The 17,065-nt window shown below is 45.8% G+C and overlaps 1 protein-coding gene across 2 annotated transcripts in view; it reads right to left on the minus strand.

Annotated features, from left to right (window-relative positions):
- The window catches only part of LOC128698616 (uncharacterized), a 203,509-nt gene that overhangs the window by 6,502 nt on the left and 179,942 nt on the right, over nt 1–17,065 (minus strand). For both annotated transcript variants that reach the window (XM_070082937.1, XM_070082938.1), the window contains exons 9-12: nt 15,829–15,896; nt 15,269–15,352; nt 12,652–12,816; nt 10,371–12,347 (exon numbers count right to left, since the gene is read on the minus strand). In XM_070082937.1, the coding sequence (XP_069939038.1) occupies nt 10,371–12,347; nt 12,652–12,816; nt 15,269–15,352; nt 15,829–15,896 (2,294 nt within the window). The remainder of the gene's footprint in view (nt 1–10,370; nt 12,348–12,651; nt 12,817–15,268; nt 15,353–15,828; nt 15,897–17,065) is intronic.

The raw sequence follows: 17,065 nt of genomic DNA on the forward strand, positions 1-17,065 counted from the left end.
AGAGCGGGAAGCGACCGTAGACAGTTGGGCTTTCGAGCAAGGGAGGGAGAAAGAACAGACTCGAACAGCTGGAACTTCCCAGGGGGGTAGGGAAAAGTGAGATGCTACATGTACATAGAAAGGTGGTAGTTGAAGAGAAGACAAGAGCGAATGAAGGCGAAGAGAGAAGGGACGGAGTAAGCAGGGGCGGCGAACAAATAAAGAATGTCTACTAATATCAGTGACCATTCTATAAATGGAAGGATTGCGGAGATCATGAGAGCGTACATAGTAGCGCAGGCAATGGGCATCACGGCGATCGGATAAGGATGGAACGTTCGCTTCTGCATAGAGGCTTTCGACAGGGGAAGAGCGAAAAGCACCAAGGCATAAACGTAATCCTTGGTGATGAATGGGGTTAAGGCTAGAGAGAGTAGCAGGAGATGCCGCTGAATAGATCTGGTCACCATAATCAAGTTTCGATAAAATAAGGGTGGAATGTAGGTGAAGGAGGGTTCGACGATCAGCTCCCCACGAAAGATGAGCAAGGGTTTTAAGAAGGTTCAGCCGGCTGTGACAAGTTGCCTTCAGAGAGGTAATGTGAGGTTTCCAGGATAACCTACGATCAAAGAGGAGGCCCAGAAACTTGACTGTATCACGTTCAGGGATACGTGAGCCATAGAGGTACAAAGGATGATCAGAGATGACAGAGCGTCTAGTGAAAGTGATTTGGTGGGTTTTAGTGCTGGAAAATTTAAACCCATGTGTGGTGGCCCAATTGGAAACACGGTCGACTGCATGCTGGAGAGAAACTGTAAGGAGGTGACAGTCAGCGCCTGCACAGGCAATAGCGAAGTCATCAACATAGAGTGATGACCAAATATTTGATGGAAGACTAGAGGCCAAATCATTAATAGCAAGGAGAAAAAGTGTTGTGCTCAGAACACATCCCTGGGGGACACCTTCAGCTTGGACAAAGTCCGGGGAGAGCACATTATTAACCCGAACACGGAAATGCCTGTCAGTTAAAAAGTTCTTAAGGAAGGATGGTAGATTGCCTCGAAGGCCTAAGGAGTGGGCTTGGGCTAAAATATTATACCTCCAAGTTGTGTCATATGCCTTCTCAAGGTCAAAAAATATGGCAATAACTGAGTGGTTATTCGCAAAGGCATTACGAACATACGTATCCAAGCGCAGTAAGGGGTCTATGGTAGAACGTCCCTTACGAAAGCCATATTGACGAGTGGAGAGACTGTTGTGTGTCTCTAAATACCACACTAAACGTCTATTTACTAGACGTTCCATTACTTTGCAAACTGCACTGGTAAGAGCAATGGGACGATAGTGGGAGGTTTCATGTCCCGTAGTGCCTGGTTTGCGGAAAGGGAGAACAATGGCGGATTTCCACAGCTGTGGAAGAACTCCTTGTGACCAAATAAGATTGTAAAGGCGTAATAGGACTGCAAGGGCTGACTGATGTAAATGTTGTAGCATACGAATATGAATGTCGTCGGGCCCAGCTGCCGATGATCGACAAGCTGAGAGTGTTGCCTCCAGTTCTTGAAGTGTAAAAGGCACATTATACTGTTCTTCTCTGAGAGAAGAAAAGTCCAAGGGTGCTAACTCTCTGGCAGACTTTGAGGAAAGAAATGAGGGGCATAGATGGAGTCCCTGAGAAATACGGACCAGATGATTGCCAATTTCATTGGCAACATCTAGTGGGTTTGCTATATCAACACCGGCAACCCGCAGAACAGGAGCCGGGTCAGGAGAATATTTACCACTCAGTTTTCGTACTTTTTTCCAGACTGCACTCATAGAGGAAGCAGAGGTGATGGTGGAGACATAATCTCGCCAGCAAGTGCGTTTAGCGTCACGGATGACACGGCGAGCGATCGCACGCTTCTGTTTAAAATCAAGGAGTCGCTCTGTGGTTCTATTGTACCGGTACCTGCCCCATGCAGCGCGTTTCAAACGTACTGCACGAGCACAAGCAGGAGACCACCAAGGCACGCATTTCTGAGAATGCCTGCCCGAAGTTTGGGGTATAGAATGAGAAGCTGCGGTGAAAACGGAGGACGAGAAGAGGTGTAAAAGCTCATCGATGGAGGACGAAGAAGGAACCTCTTTAAAAACAGTCAGGTGTGAGTAAAGGTTCCAATTTGCCCGATTAAATTGCCAGCGTGGGGTGCGAGGAGGTGGCGAATATGAAGGGGAAGTAAGAATGATTGGGAAATGATCACTGTCATGTAAGTCCGGGAGAACAGACCAAGTAAAGTCTAATGCGGCGGAGGAAGAGCAAACTGAGAGATCGATGCAAGAGAGAGTATGAGTCCGAGGATCAAAATGGGTGTGAGTACCTGTATTTAAAACATGGAGGGGGTGGGTGGCAAGAAAAGCCTCTAACTGAATTCCACGGGAATCACAGTGAGACCCTCCCCAGAGGAAATGGTGGGCATTAAAATCACCAAGTAACAGAATCGGTGGCGGTAATGACGAAACAAGGAAGGCAAAATCCGGAATAGATAATGCCCGAGAAGGAGAGAGATATAAAGAACAGAGCGTATACCACCTATGTAAGTGGATACGGGCTGCTGTGTAATGCAGCGAAGTATGAATAAATAGCTGATGGTACGGAATATCAGTGCGGAGAAGAAGGGCACTTTCATTAAAGGTCCCATCAGGAAAAGGATCTGAAGAATACAATAAATTATAGCCTGAGATGTGAGAAATAACAGCAGAGTGTAATTTTGGTTCCTGTAAGCAAACACCAACAGGGGCAAACTGGGAGAGTAACATCTGAAGCTCACCCCGATTACCCCTGAGGCCGCGTATATTCCACTGTAAAAAGGCCATGATTGGCAATGATAAAGATACTTGAAATCTGCAGGTAAGGGTTCCTACGGACTAGAAGGGTTAGAAAAGTCCACATGCGGAGGCAGTGGAAAATGTTCAAGCAGCGAAGGAACGGTGCGCTGTGAAGAAAGGAGTTGCGCAGATGGAGCAGAGGAGAGAGAAAGAGCGGAAGGTGGATCAGTGTCCATTGATGGTTTGGTCTCTGCAATATATTCAGAGATTGCTTCAAGTGTTTCGGAATTCAGAGATGTCGTATGGGAGACAATATTGGGAATGGTAGGGGGAGGATGAGTAAAGATTGGAACTGTATTGGACTGTACCAAGGTAGGGGGGGGCGAAAGGGTGGAGGGAACTGGAGAAGCGTGGCAGGGGACAGAAGAGACAGGAACCTGGGAGGTGGCAGAAGAGGAAGAAACTTGGGAGGGAACAGGGGAGGAAGGTACATTACGAGGAGGAGGGTGAACCTCTGCACTTGTAACTGAGCCAGTGAGAGGGGAAGAACTAGGGACAGAGACAGGGAGGGTAAAATGAGGAGGTGGAAGATGGGTAGGAGGTGTTACCGGACCTTTTTTTGACTTTTGAGAAGTAGAGGGACGATTGGGAAGAGGTGTCGTACGAGGTCTCGTCGATACTGAGGCTTGTAAGAGAGAACTCGAAGAAGCGAGATTAGACTGAGGCGTTGAAGTAGGGACGTCTGAGCCGAGGACAGCAAAAGGATTAGATACAGGAGTGATTATGGGAGAGGTAACCACAGAGGTGGGTGTAGAAGATGGGATACCAGAAGTGGGGGGACGTTTTGAAACACGGGAATAAGAAACACGTGGGAGTCTCCCTTGGAGGCGGAGATGAGAAACTGCCATGGCATAAGGGAGACCTTCTGTCTCTTTGAGGTAACGGATTTCCCGCTCGTTTAAATAGACCTGACAACGGCGAGAGTACGAAGGGTGAGCCTCATGACAGTTAAGGCAAGAGGGAGATCGATTGCAAGACGTATTAGAATGGTCATCGGCACCACAGACTGGGCATTCGGCGATAGATCTGCAATATTTCGCTGGATGGCCAAATCGCCAGCAATTTCTACACTGTTGTGGTGTAGGGATCACCTTTCGAACTTGTAACCGATGTCCTGCTATATAAACGGAGGATGGGAGTTCTCGGCTGTCAAAAGTTAAACGAGCCACATTGCTAGGGTATCGTCTCCGCCCACGGGCAGGAAGAACGTAAGTGTCTACCTTGAGGATTGGGAGATCTTGGAGTTCCAGCTGTTCTAGAATGTCGGTGCCACATGTCTGGAAATTTTGTTGAACTATGGTATGGGGCAGAATAACGGTACCACTACAAGAATTGAGGGAATGATGTTTTTCAAGGGTGACAGGAACAGTATCTATATGGGAAAGACGAGAGAGCTCACGAGCCTGGGTAGCATTCTGTACGGTAATGATGCGAGTACCGCTCTTAAGAGCATGAAAAGAAATATCTTTACCAACATGGCGTAGGAGTGCCTTGCCAATACTATGGTCAGAAAGATAGGCAGTAGAGGAAGTTGGTCGTAAAGTGAAGAATTTAGTCCACTGTTCAGTCTGAAACTGAGCGTGGAAAGGTAGTGAAGGACGTGTCGATCGTTTCTGAGAAGAACGAGAAGGTGAAGGTGGAGAAGTATCATCAGCAGGTAATTGTCGTTGACGTTTAGGCGTGGGACCAGAGTTGGTCCGACGTGGAACGGGTCGGCGATTTGAAAATTGCCGCACCGTAGAGGGAGAGGCCGGAAGCATAGTCAGAGGAGAGCGAAGGTCTGATAAATCGAAGGAGTCAGTCGAGGCCTCAGTACCTGAAGCGGGTGAGGAAACAGCACCGGCAATAGGTACAGAGGCATGAGGAATGTCTGAAGAGTGGTCCAAAGACGAGGCGGGGTCAGAACGGGGTGCGGTATCAAGAAGGGGCCCGGGGGTACCAGGTTCATGGACTAGGGCTGCCATGGTTAGGTTACTTCTTTCTTTTTGTTTTTAAGAAAAAAAAAGAAAGAAGAAAAGAAAATAAAAATAAAAAAAAGAAAAAAAAGGGGGGGACCGGGGAGGGATAGTTCCTAGGAGGAATGAAAGGGCCAGAAATCTCCCTCCGCGCCCAAGAGGACTCGACACCGCTAGTAGCGCAGATGCAGCATGGAACCCGTGCCATACCCTACCCTTCATGCCAGTAAACCAGCAATCTGGGATAGCAACCTCACATCTGCCGAGCTACCTCGGTGGACAAAAGAGAGGGCGGCCGGATATCCGCCACAAAGCATACCTCCTTCAGCCACCACCCCCGGAATCCGAAAGGTGGCTTCCAGAGATACACCCGTCGCCCAAAAGACACCCAAAGCTACTCCGGGATACCGGAGAGGGATCGGGACATCCCTAGGCAATCCAGATTCCACGGCAAACTACGCCACCGCCAAGAAACCTCAACGGAATGGGATGGACCCCGGTGTCCTTTCCCCTACCTAGGAACTAGCGCGCCTGTGGGAGAAATCACGAAGGCTAAAAAGAGGAAGGGCAAAAGGGAGGGGTGAGGAGGAGGAGGAGGAATGGAAAAAGGGGAGGATGGGGAGGATGGGATAGGGGAGGGGAGAATGGGGGGTAATTAGGTTCGGTCTGAGGAAGAAGACCGACAGGGCTAATTCCTCAGACCAAGAGCCTCTTCACCACGCCAAGGAGCCCCCCTTGAAGAGGTGATATATCAGTTGCCCCTCTATAAACATGTACATCCTGGAGCCTACCCATCAACCTTTTATCCTTTTATCACAGTATATTTTTACTAAATACAATTTTGCAGCTTGCTGCTCTTCCCTTGTCTTCCTCTTGGAGGAGAGCAAGAAAAACTTTCTTCAGATTAACTCCAGAGGGTAAATAATGCAAATGCAAAATAATCCAATTATTATATCTAGGGGTGATCCAAGGAAGAATAAAAATAAGATTTGTTGGATCAAGAGCCCTCACCAGCATCAAGGGTAGAATAACCCAAGAAAGACAAGCAGTGTGCCTTATTTTCACTTGAGGTTTTTGAGGCCCTCTGTCTTAGACCCTGATCTACAGCACTAGATAATACGAAGTTACTTATTTACTGCTAGCTGAACAGGTTTAGCAAGTGTTGAGAGACTTGCCCAATTTGTCTTCCTCCCAGGATTAAACTTAGGTCCTTTTGGTGTATTTCTCATATTCATATACAAAACCTGTACTTTAAAGGAGGGGTTTGGGATATTTGCTGTTTAGAGTGATGTCTAAACTGTCATATTTACATGCCTCTGCAAAGACAGTGATGGTGAAAGTTTTCTTTTTTTGGGTCACCCTGCCTCTGTGGGAGACAGCCAACATGTTAAAAAAAAGAATTGTATAGTCCTAGGGTTATTATAATCAAGGGGAAGTGCTAAACCCATAGGATTATACAGCACCTGGGGGGGATGTGGAAGGCATTCAGGCTTAATTCGGGGAACTGGAGCACAGATCCAATTCCCTAAATCAAGAGCCCCTCACCAACATCAAGGAACCTTCCCTGAGAGGTATAGTCCTAGGACGGTCATGTGAGGGCTGTGATTGGGATGGGGGAAGGGGTGGGTGAGTTGAGGACTGTGGTATCCCAGCAGTGGCAGACTGGGGCTTCCCTGACACCATATACACCTTCACAGGGGCAGGTACCACCCAAGGAGGGCAGGTATCACCCCAGGGGGCAGGAGGGCAGATACCACCTCAGATGGCAGGTACCACCCCAGGGGTAGGATTATGGACTTAAAATTAATAAAGGAATGAAGCTGACTGAATACCCAATTGCCACTTGCATCTAGGGTATGGATGGAGAGGGGAGTGTATGGGTGGATAGGGCAGGATATGGATGGAGAGGGCAGGATATGGATGAAGAGGGCAGGGTATGAAGAGTATGGATGAAGAGTACAGGGTATGGATAAAGAGAGCAGGGTGTGGATGGAGTGCAGGATAAGAAGAGTGCAGGGTACAGATGAAGAAAGCAAGGTATGGATGAAGAGGACAGGGTATGGATGGAGTGCTGGATATGGATGGATAGTGCAGGGTATGGATGGGTAGTGCAGGGTATGGATGAAGAAGGCAGGGTATGGATGAAGAGAGTAGGGTATGGATAGAGTGCAAGATATGGATGGAGAGTGCAGGGTATGGATAGAGAAGGCAGGGTATGAATGAAGAGGGTAGGGTATGGATGGAGAAGACAAGGTATGGATGAAGAGTGCAAGATATGTCACTAACATAGCCTAGGGGTTCATTGCTCCACAAAGATAGTAATGCTGCCAAGAATGAAGCAGCTGAGATGATCCATAACTGATAACATACATTGATAAAGATTGCTAACAAATATATTTTGTAAGGAGCAATGTGTCTTGGTGTTGATTAATGCTTATTATGTAGGCCACTGATAGGCCTACCCTGTGCTATACCTGCGATAAGAACTGCTTACAAAGTGAAGCTCAGCGTTAAACTTTAGAATGGTTTACAACTTGGAGGCAAAGAGGGGAATGTATGAGAGTATAGTTTTACCAATGCTCTTATATGGGTGTGAAGCGTGGGTGATGAATGTTGCAGCGAGGAGAAGGCTGGAGGCAGTGGAGATGTCATGTCTGAGGGCAATGTGTGGTGTGAATATAATGCAGAGAATTCGTAGTTTGGAAGTTAGGAGGAGGTGCGGGATTACCAAAACTGTTGTCCAGAGGGCTGAGGAAGGGTTGTTGAGGTGGTTCGGACATGTAGAGAGAATGGAGCGAAACAGAATGACTTCAAGAGTGTATCAGTCTGTAGTGGAAGGAAGGCGGGGTAGGGGTCGGCCTAGGAAGGGTTGGAGGGAGGGGGTAAAGGAGGTTTTGTGTGCGAGGGGCTTGGACTTCCAGCAGGCATGCGTGAGCGTGTTTGATAGGAGTGAATGGAGACAAATGGTTTTTAATACTTGACGTGCTGTTGGAGTGTGAGCAAAGTAACACTTATGAAGGGATTCAGGGAAACCGGCAGGCCGGACTTGAGTCCTGGAGATGGGAAGTACAGTGCCTGCACTCTGAAGGAGGGGTGTTAATGTTGCAGTTTAAAAACTGTAGTGTAAAGCACCCTTCTGGCAAGACAGTGATGGAGTGAATGATGGTGAAAGTTTTTCTTTTTCGGGCCACCCTGCCTTGGTGGGAATCGGCCGGTGTGATAATAAAAAAAAAAATATGAAGAGAGTGAGTGGCGTGAGGTAATTAAGGAACCTAAGACAGTCTCAAGAGGTGAGGGTGGGAGCATCAAGGGATCAGGAAGCCCACACAAGACAATAATATAATCATAATGGAAATATAATATAGAGAAGTCGGGGTGAAGACCCATCAGTTCCCCTTCCCCCCCCTGCCATGCCCCTCCCCTCAACATCATTACTGAGGAAATGAAGATATTATCTATTATTCCACTGAGGGTTCATCTATTAAGGGAGCTCAAGACCTTGTCAGAGCCCCACCCTCTGCATGGCTCTGACAAGCTGCTGGCTTAGCACTTCTTTTTTATTATAATAATAATAATAATAATCTGACAAGGTGTAATACTATCATATACCAAATTGTTAAAAAATCATTACCCACTAAACCTTTAGTGGAACACATGACCATATCCTCACGTCACAGCTAAAGTCTTGCAGCTCAGGCTGACAGGTTTCACCACTTGTGTGGCTGTATGACCCTTACGGGTTTAGCACTTAATTTGTTTATAACATTATCACGCATGTAGACAACCCACTGTGTGTGTGATGGAATATGAGAAGGAAATAAGGTAGTTGTTAGTCCCACTACACTTCTCTGAAATTAGCTTACAGAGAAGTGTACCTGCACATTGCTGGTGTTTATTAGTTAAATAATTTATTGAAGATCTTCCACTTTTTAACCCCCACCAAGTTACCAAATTCTTTCCTTAATGCACTTCACTGACATTACCCCAAAAAAAATTTCTCCAAGGTCCCCATAAGAATCCTGGTATTTATTATAATTCAAACCATGACAAAAAGGTTGAAGCAATATTCAGATAAATAATATAGGTTTTAGAGTCATCAGCATCAAAAAAGATCTGAGAGAGGTGAGCAAGTGTGTTTTTAGAGCAGGTGGCTCTGGGTGAAGTATGGACAACCTATTGTGACTACAGAGGATCATTGCACAGGAACAATTCTCGTGGACAGAGAAGGATTAAACATCCATGTCTTGCAGAACACTGCATAATTTGCTGCTCATCCATATAGCCCACCAGGCTTCCCATTTCCCTAGGACATACAAATTAATTTTGCCCAAAATGTAATGATGAGGCATAAGTCTACTGTGGTGTTTGCTCAATTTAGCATCCATGTAGCCATTACCAGAACCAACAGAATGCCTCATTCTTGCATCAGGCATGAGACTGGTGAGCCACTCCTGGGCCTTCTGAACTAGAGGTAAGCTGCAGCATACTCCACTAAAGCCAGCACACTTAATATGACTTGGTCAGCAAACAGAAACCCGTTGTTGCTGGTAATTATGGCGAATAACTAGGATAGCATGGAGATACATGGTGACTAAAAACTCGTGACAATTATGAGCAAGCAAATTCGATGCAGTAATTACCAAAGCTTAGGGGTCCTATATAACCCACAAACAACCATTAAAGTGCAAATGGAGCCTTGTTTGACTGGCAGAGGGTTTGCCCCCACCCCTTCCATGACTCCACAACAACCACAGCACGAGTTGATGTCACACATGCTAAACCTGGAACAGATAGTGCAGATTTAGCTCCTCAGGGATAGCTCATAAGAATCAATGTAGTGGCTTACCAGAGGGGCCATTTGAAATACCCCAATGCAAAATCAAATTCCCAGGATTCTTAAAGGAAGAGAGAGGATACTAGGGTTGTGATGGTAGGTCAGTGGGTGGTGGTGCTGGTTTAGAAGAGGCTACTGCATGGACTGAAGATAATAAATATTTGAATGGATAAAAGCCAAAAGCATCTAATTTCAAGTTTATGCTACTTAAGTTACTTGCTCATCATCATTAACAACAATAACATTAAGCTTTTTACTCTATAATTTAAGATTTTAATCTATTAATATAAATAAAGTGGATCCCCGGTTAACGATATTTTTTCACTCCAGAAGTATGTTCAGGTGCCAGTACTGATCGAATTTGTTCCCACAAGGAATATTGTGAAGTAGATTAGTCCATTTCAGACCCCCAAACATACACGTACAAACGCACTTACATAAATACACTTACATAATTGGTCGCATTCGGAGGTGATCGTTATGCGGGGGTCCACTGTATTTGATTATTGACTTAGTATTTACCATTCTCTAACTACTGTTAAAAACCCATCTACCAACATCTGTTTGTAGCAAGACAAAGGTGATGAGAATGTCATAGTAGCACTATACTGTGATGTTGTGGAGGGAGGTACAGGATGATGATGAGCATGCAGGAAGAAAGTGGCTGAAGGTGCAGGAGGGAAGTATAGTGTTGTGCCAAGTCTCGACTACTGCCGAGAATCCTGGGAATGTACCTGTGGGGAGGTCGAGGGTCTCTACCCTCCTGGGGTGGGCTGAGGTACCACCTGCAGGTGCTGGCCAACCATCTGGCCTGCGACCATATTCTCCGGTGTTTGACTGGTATCCAAACTTGTCTGGACCTCCAACACGTGCAGCTGAAGAGGCAGTAGTTTCTGAGGTCCAGCGAGCCCCAGTGTCACGTCCTGGTAACCTCTCGAGTCCTCTGTCTCTATACAAATTGTCATGAATGTCAAGGCCTGGAGATATTCTATCTCCTTCTCTTTTCCAGGCAGTGTCTTCTGTAATTCCATTAAAGCCCCTATTTACAGAGCTATGATGGTCAGAACCTACTCTTTGAAAATTTAAAATATCACCTGGCCTGTCAATGTTACTGTCAGTGAAGACTGTTGGCCCTAGGGTGGAAAGTGTGTAAGAAAATTTATCTGAAAATCTTTTATCATCTGTCTTCCACTTTGTGTTTGTAGGTGAGTAGCTTCTGACAGTCCCCGTGGCAGACGACCACAAGCCTCTACCACTTGGCTGTCTATTTATTGCTTTGTTGTGTACGTAAAGACCAGAACTGTTATCTTTTACCAATTTTTCGTCTTCAGTATCAAAGTGCTCATTCTTGAGATGTACACCTTTGGTGCTGTCAGATTCATCCAGAGGAGAGAACAGGGTTGAGGAAGAAGAGAAGGATGGACCACCAAAAGGTTTCCAATCAGAAGTTAGAGAAGTTGTAACATCTGAAGGCTCATCCAAACCTGAAGGTGCATAGTTATTAGTGAATGGGTAGTTGATGCCCTGGCCACTGCTCCTGCCCGGCAAAGATGCTGAAAATGAAGGGCTCTGTACCCCATCAGACCCTCCACCGCCATGCAAGTCCCCACTGTCAGCCACACTGTGTCCTGAGTCCCTTGTAGATTCCCATCCCTCCCTTGTGTCAAGTGAGTCAGATTTGGTGCTGACATCTGTTGCAAGTTTGTCTATGGGTCCAGTGCTAAGCCAGTATCCTGGAGGGTACTTGTGTCTGTAGTCCCATGCATACTCACGCTCCTCACTGGTCTCCATACCTTGCTTAAGAGGTTGCTGGCTATGGCTACTTTGTTCCACTGGTTGAAGGCTAGTGCTACTAGCAGCAGGGGAATTGTGAGATGTGGTGTGGTTTGATGCCAGGGCTCCTCCTGAGTACTGATTGTCCTTCAGGGGCTCTTGCGGAGAGGGTTCACTTGGATGAATGTATTGTGTGGAAAATGGAGGCTTATATCCTGGAGGTGCCCCTGGGACCCATGTAGCACGTCCAGACACGCCTTTTGAATCAGCGTTGGTGTCAGGCTTCTGCCATACAGGTCCAGGAGCCACCACTGGCAGTAAGGGCCCCAAAGGTTTCACTGGTGTTGTGGATTCAGGCAGCTCTTGTCTGGGAGGCACAGGTCTGGCAGGTGCGGGTCTAGGAAACACAGGTTTGGGAAGCTCAGGCTTGGAAACTGTGGGTACAGGAGTGGTGACTCTAGAAGACACAGGGACAGCAGTGTCATCTGGGTAGTCTGGTCGGTTATGGATGCTTGACCAGAAACCAACAGGGCTGTAGTCATCTTGACTGTGTGACTCTGGTTGGTGCTGGGACTTTAAGAATGTATCAGGATTATACCTATCCAAGTTCTTCTCATTGGAGGACTCAACACGGGCAGGTGGGGGACGGGGAAGAGGCAAGTGCGTCCAGGATGGGTCCAGTGTAGAAGGCCTTGTGGTGGTGGTGGATGTAGCAGTTGTGGATGTGGTGGTAGAGGTATCACGAGTGCTAGGTGTCACCCAAAGCCAGGATATGGTGGTAGTGCGAGCATTGGCCACACGGTAGCGAGCACCATTCACCTGTCTTCGACCACGCCTGCCCACATCGTCATCAATGGTGAGGACAGCACCAGTGCTCACCTTCTGCTCAAGCGGCAGCTGGAGTCCTGTCTCACTTGTTACGACAGGAAGGTCTTCGCCTGTAAAACAGAGCACTTGTTCCCTGCACAACACACTATAATCTCCCTCATGCTTGACTTCTACTGAGTTACTTTTTAAGGATGTAGTTAGTGGTCAGTACTGCAGTATTCAACCTAGCTAGTGATGAATAAAGATACATTGGTAAAAATTAACAATTAGTGTGTTTGGCAAAGCAGTTAAAAGGAGCAGTTATAAGATAAATTGTTAATGAAGCTAACACAACATGAGTTAACTTTAGCTGAGGGAGATACAAAAAGAATGTTTGTGAACACTACATTAGCTACCTCTAGCTGGAGTACTCACGTTCGTACACATAAGTGGTGTTCCTACAGTCACTGACAGTATAGTACATGAGCTGAGGTGTCTCACAATCAGAATATAGCTGGGCACAGTAGCCAGGAGCATCAGGCAGCACCCCAGCATAGTTTCCTACAATGGGGCACGTTGTTGGCTCCTCCAATAGTGACTCTGTACAAGAATAAATGACTAGAAAAGTAGTATATACTTAAAAACACAATATGCTCCATTGTCAGAGATAAATCTTGACCCAAGACTTGTATGATTATTGAGTTTTTTCACCACCTATCCATCAATCACAAATGTATACAAAGATATACACAAATTAAAAATAAAAATTCTTTATTTCTCTGTTAATATTACAATGTGGGGTTTACATATTACAAGATATTATTACATATTATAAAATACTTGGGTAGAAGGTTGGTAGACAGCAACTGCCCAGGGAGGTACTACCATCTTGCCTGTAATTGTTTTACATGATGGTAGGATTGCTGGTGTCCTTTCTTCTGTCTCATAAACATGCAAGATTTCAGGTACGTCTTGCTACTTCTACTTACACTTAGGTCACACTACACATACATGTACAAGCATATATATATACACACACCCCTCTGGGTTTTCTTCTATTTTCTTTCTACTTCTTGTTCTTGTTTATTTCCTCTTATCTCCATGGGGAAGTGGAACAGAATTCTTCCTCCGTAAGCTATGCATGTTGTAAGAGGTGACTAAAATGCCGGGAGCAAGGGGCTAGTAACCCCTTCTCCCATACAAATTATTAAATTTAAAAAGATAAACTTTCGTTTTTCTTTTTGGGCCACCCTGCCTTGGTGGGATATGGCTGGTTTGTTGAAAAAAAAAATACTTATTACAAAGAAGGCCACCAGTATGCCTAGGCATTTCGGGCAGACTAATACTAGTTCTTACTCTATATTGACACAGGATATGGATCATACTGGTATTAAGGTTAGGTAATTGTAGTGATTAACTAGATTTACAAAATTGAGGTAGTTCAAAATATTTAAGAACTTAACAAGTAGAACTATTAATGGAAATGGTCTCATTTTGCCATGATAGTTTCTATATTGGAGTGTCTTAGTCAAACTTATGACTAGCTTAAGAATTATGATGCAATAGCTGTATTAAAAAATTTATGTTTACAGTCAGTGTAAATTAGGGGGAGTCAGATATCAATAAGTGTACAGTATTGTGCTTTGGATATGTGCAAAACAAAGTGGTTGTGGTTAACTACCAGTGGGGTGTGTAAGGGAGATAATATGTTTATTAACTGTGCTTTTGAAAATGGTAGTTGTATATGCAGTTCTCGAGTTTTCAGGCAGGGAGTCCCAATGGACTATTGGGACCAAATAAAAGAACTTTCAGGTGCAGTCTGTGTACTGCGTGGATTTGGAGAAAGACATATCTTTAAAACACTAAGAAAAAATATTTTGCTTATCTGGATTGAAATCCATTTCATGCAAATTTATATTTAGGGTTTTGTGTTGCCTGATTGGTCAATATTAAACTGTCTTTTTAAAAGAAGAGTAGCAAGCCCTTTGAAAACTTTAAAAAACTTGTATTAATTGACAGCTAACCCAAAAAACTAAGAAAAAAATATATAAATTAGACATTTTGGTTGTGATAGACTTATAAAGTCGACAGACCGAACGGTCTAATTTCCATTTTTAGTTTATGGGTTAATTGTGAATTGTTGCACCCATGGCATCGAAACATTCATTTTACCTATGTCAGGATATCTCAAATCTTTGCACCCATCATAAGATTCATTAACCGTAGTCATTCTAAATGTGTTTTTCATAGGATTGGTGTTTTTAGTTTATGCATCACTTTATGAACATTCTTCCTCAAATTCAGTGATAGAAATTGTGATTAGCATTATATATAGCACATGTAAATGATTTGTGTCTTCAGCGTGACCTTCAGATTACAACTACAACGATCTACAAATCTAAAACCATGTTGACCTTGGTTATTACCTCAGTACACTGCCTGGTTTGCTTCAAATTATTTCTTATTCATCTTCTCACTTCCTACTCACTTAGCCACTCCTCACTATTACTTTATTTACTAATCCATTTCTTTCTCCTAGTTCCCTCCTACCTACCTACCTACTCTCTCCAACCCACACAGAGATTAACTCATTTCTCTCCTCAGCCACCCATTCACTATCAATGGATCACACAGATTTCTGACAATAAGATTTGAATGAGCCAAGAACACTGAGTTAGTCTGGGTGTATTGGTCCACCTGAACAGTGAGCAAAACAAATCATCTCAGAGGTTTCATTTACTGCCTTGTGCGATCCATAAGAGTACATGTGCTGTGTGTGTCTACTTTCTGCCTTGTGTGGTCCAGGCTACATGTGCTGTGTGTCTACTTTCTGCCTTGTGTGGTCCAGATTACATGTGCTGTGTGTCTACTTTCTGCCTTGTGTGGTTCAGGCTACATGTGCTGTGTGTCTACTTTCTGCCTTGTGTGGTCCAGATCACATGTTCTCTGGGTGTCTACATTTTGCCTTGCGTGATCCATAGTGTTACATGTGTTGTGTCCACCTTCTGTCTCATGTGGTTCAGGTTACGTGTGCTTAATGATATCCACTTACTGCCTTGTGTAGTCCAGGAGGTCATGTCGCCAAACTTGTCTGGTTCACAGAGATTGGTGTCGAAGGTCTCCCTCGGGTAGAGACCTGCCACAAGTGAGCAAGAAGCCCCAGATTAACTATACCCTTCACACAGTGTTCAGTACATTACTGCAAGCTATATCACTGTTAGAGATGATACATCAATTATATTCATGAATCCCAATAAGGAATTCTCAGGTGTGTTAAAGTTAGTTACAATGATGTCCAAATCAGATGTTTTCATGTATCACTCAGGTGAGTCATTTTCCGATGTGCTAGATGTGTCCCTTCATGTTTTTTCAAGGTATGTCCTACTTCAATATCCCAGGTGTCCTAGGCGTGTGTCCCAGGTGAGTGTCCCAGGTGAGTGTCCCAGGTATGTGTCCCAGGTATGTGTCCCAGGTATGTGTCCCAGGTATGTGTCCCAGGTATGTGTCCCAGGTATGTGTCCCAGGTATGTGTCCCATGTACGTGTCCCAGGTATTTATCCCAGGTGAGTGTCCCAGGTGTGTGTGACACTACAGGTCTCAGAGTAAACTCACCCAACATAAACTCGAGGACATTCGCGCTACGTCGCTTAAGCCACAGACAGTTGTAGTTCCACTCTCCACTGTAGAGTAAGATAGTCAAGTGTGAGGAGGGAGGAAGCTGTAGTGTGAGGAGGGAGAGAAGGATGCAGGGTGAGGGAGGGAGGAGAGAAACATAAATCATCCAGGTAGAAGCGATAATGATAAACATTCCATTTTTTCTTTTCCAAAAATATACTTGCCAAAAGTTCACTTGACTCAACAAGAACACCTCCCAGTTTCTTCCCATCACCAGGGTAGTGACCAGGGTAGTGACCAGGGTAGTGACCAGGATGGTGACCAGGGTAGTGACCAGGGTAGTGACCAGGGTAGTGACCAGGGTAGTGACCAAGATGGTGACCAGGGTAGTGACCAGGATGGTGACCAGGGTAGTGACCAGGGTAGTGACCAGGATGGTGACCAGGATGGTGACCAGGGTAGTGACCAGGGTGGTGACCAGGATGGTGACCAGGATGGTGACTAGGGTGGTGACCAGGATGGTGACCAGGATAGTGACCAGTATGGTGACCAGGGTAGTGACCAGGATGGTGACCAGGGTAGTGACCAGGATGGTGACCAGGGTAGTGGCCAGGGTAGTGACCAGGGTGGTGACCAGGGCGGTGACCAGGATGGTGACCAGGTTGGTGACCAGGGTAGTGACCAGGAGGGTGACCAGGAGGGTGACCAGGAGGGTGACCAGGATGGTGACAGGATGATGACCAGGATGGTGACCAGAGTAGTGACCAGGGTAGTGACCAGGATGGTGACCAGGATGGTGACCAGGGTGGTGACCAGGGTGGTGACCAGGATGGTGACCAGGGTAGTGACCAGGATGGTGACCAGGATGGTGAACAGGGTAGTGACCAGGGTAGTGACCAGGGTAGTGACCAGGATGGTGACCAGGATGGTGACCAGGGTAGTGACCAGGGTAGTGACCAGGATGATGACCAGGGTGGTGACCAGGGTAGTGACCAGGGTGGTGACCAGGGTAGTGGCCAGAGTGGTGACCAGGGTAGTGACCAGGGTAGTGACCAGGATGGTGAAAAGGGTAGTGACCAGGGTAGTGACCAGGATGGTGACCAGGATGGTGGCCAGGATGGTGACCAGGGTGGTGACCAGGATGGTGATCAGGAAGGTGACCAGGGTAGTGACCAGGATGGTGACCGGGGTAGTGACCAGGATCGTGACCAGGATGGTGACCAGGATGGTGACC

Source organism: Cherax quadricarinatus, chromosome 8 (assembly GCF_038502225.1).
Source record: "Cherax quadricarinatus isolate ZL_2023a chromosome 8, ASM3850222v1, whole genome shotgun sequence".
Lineage (NCBI taxonomy): Eukaryota > Metazoa > Arthropoda > Malacostraca > Decapoda > Parastacidae > Cherax > Cherax quadricarinatus.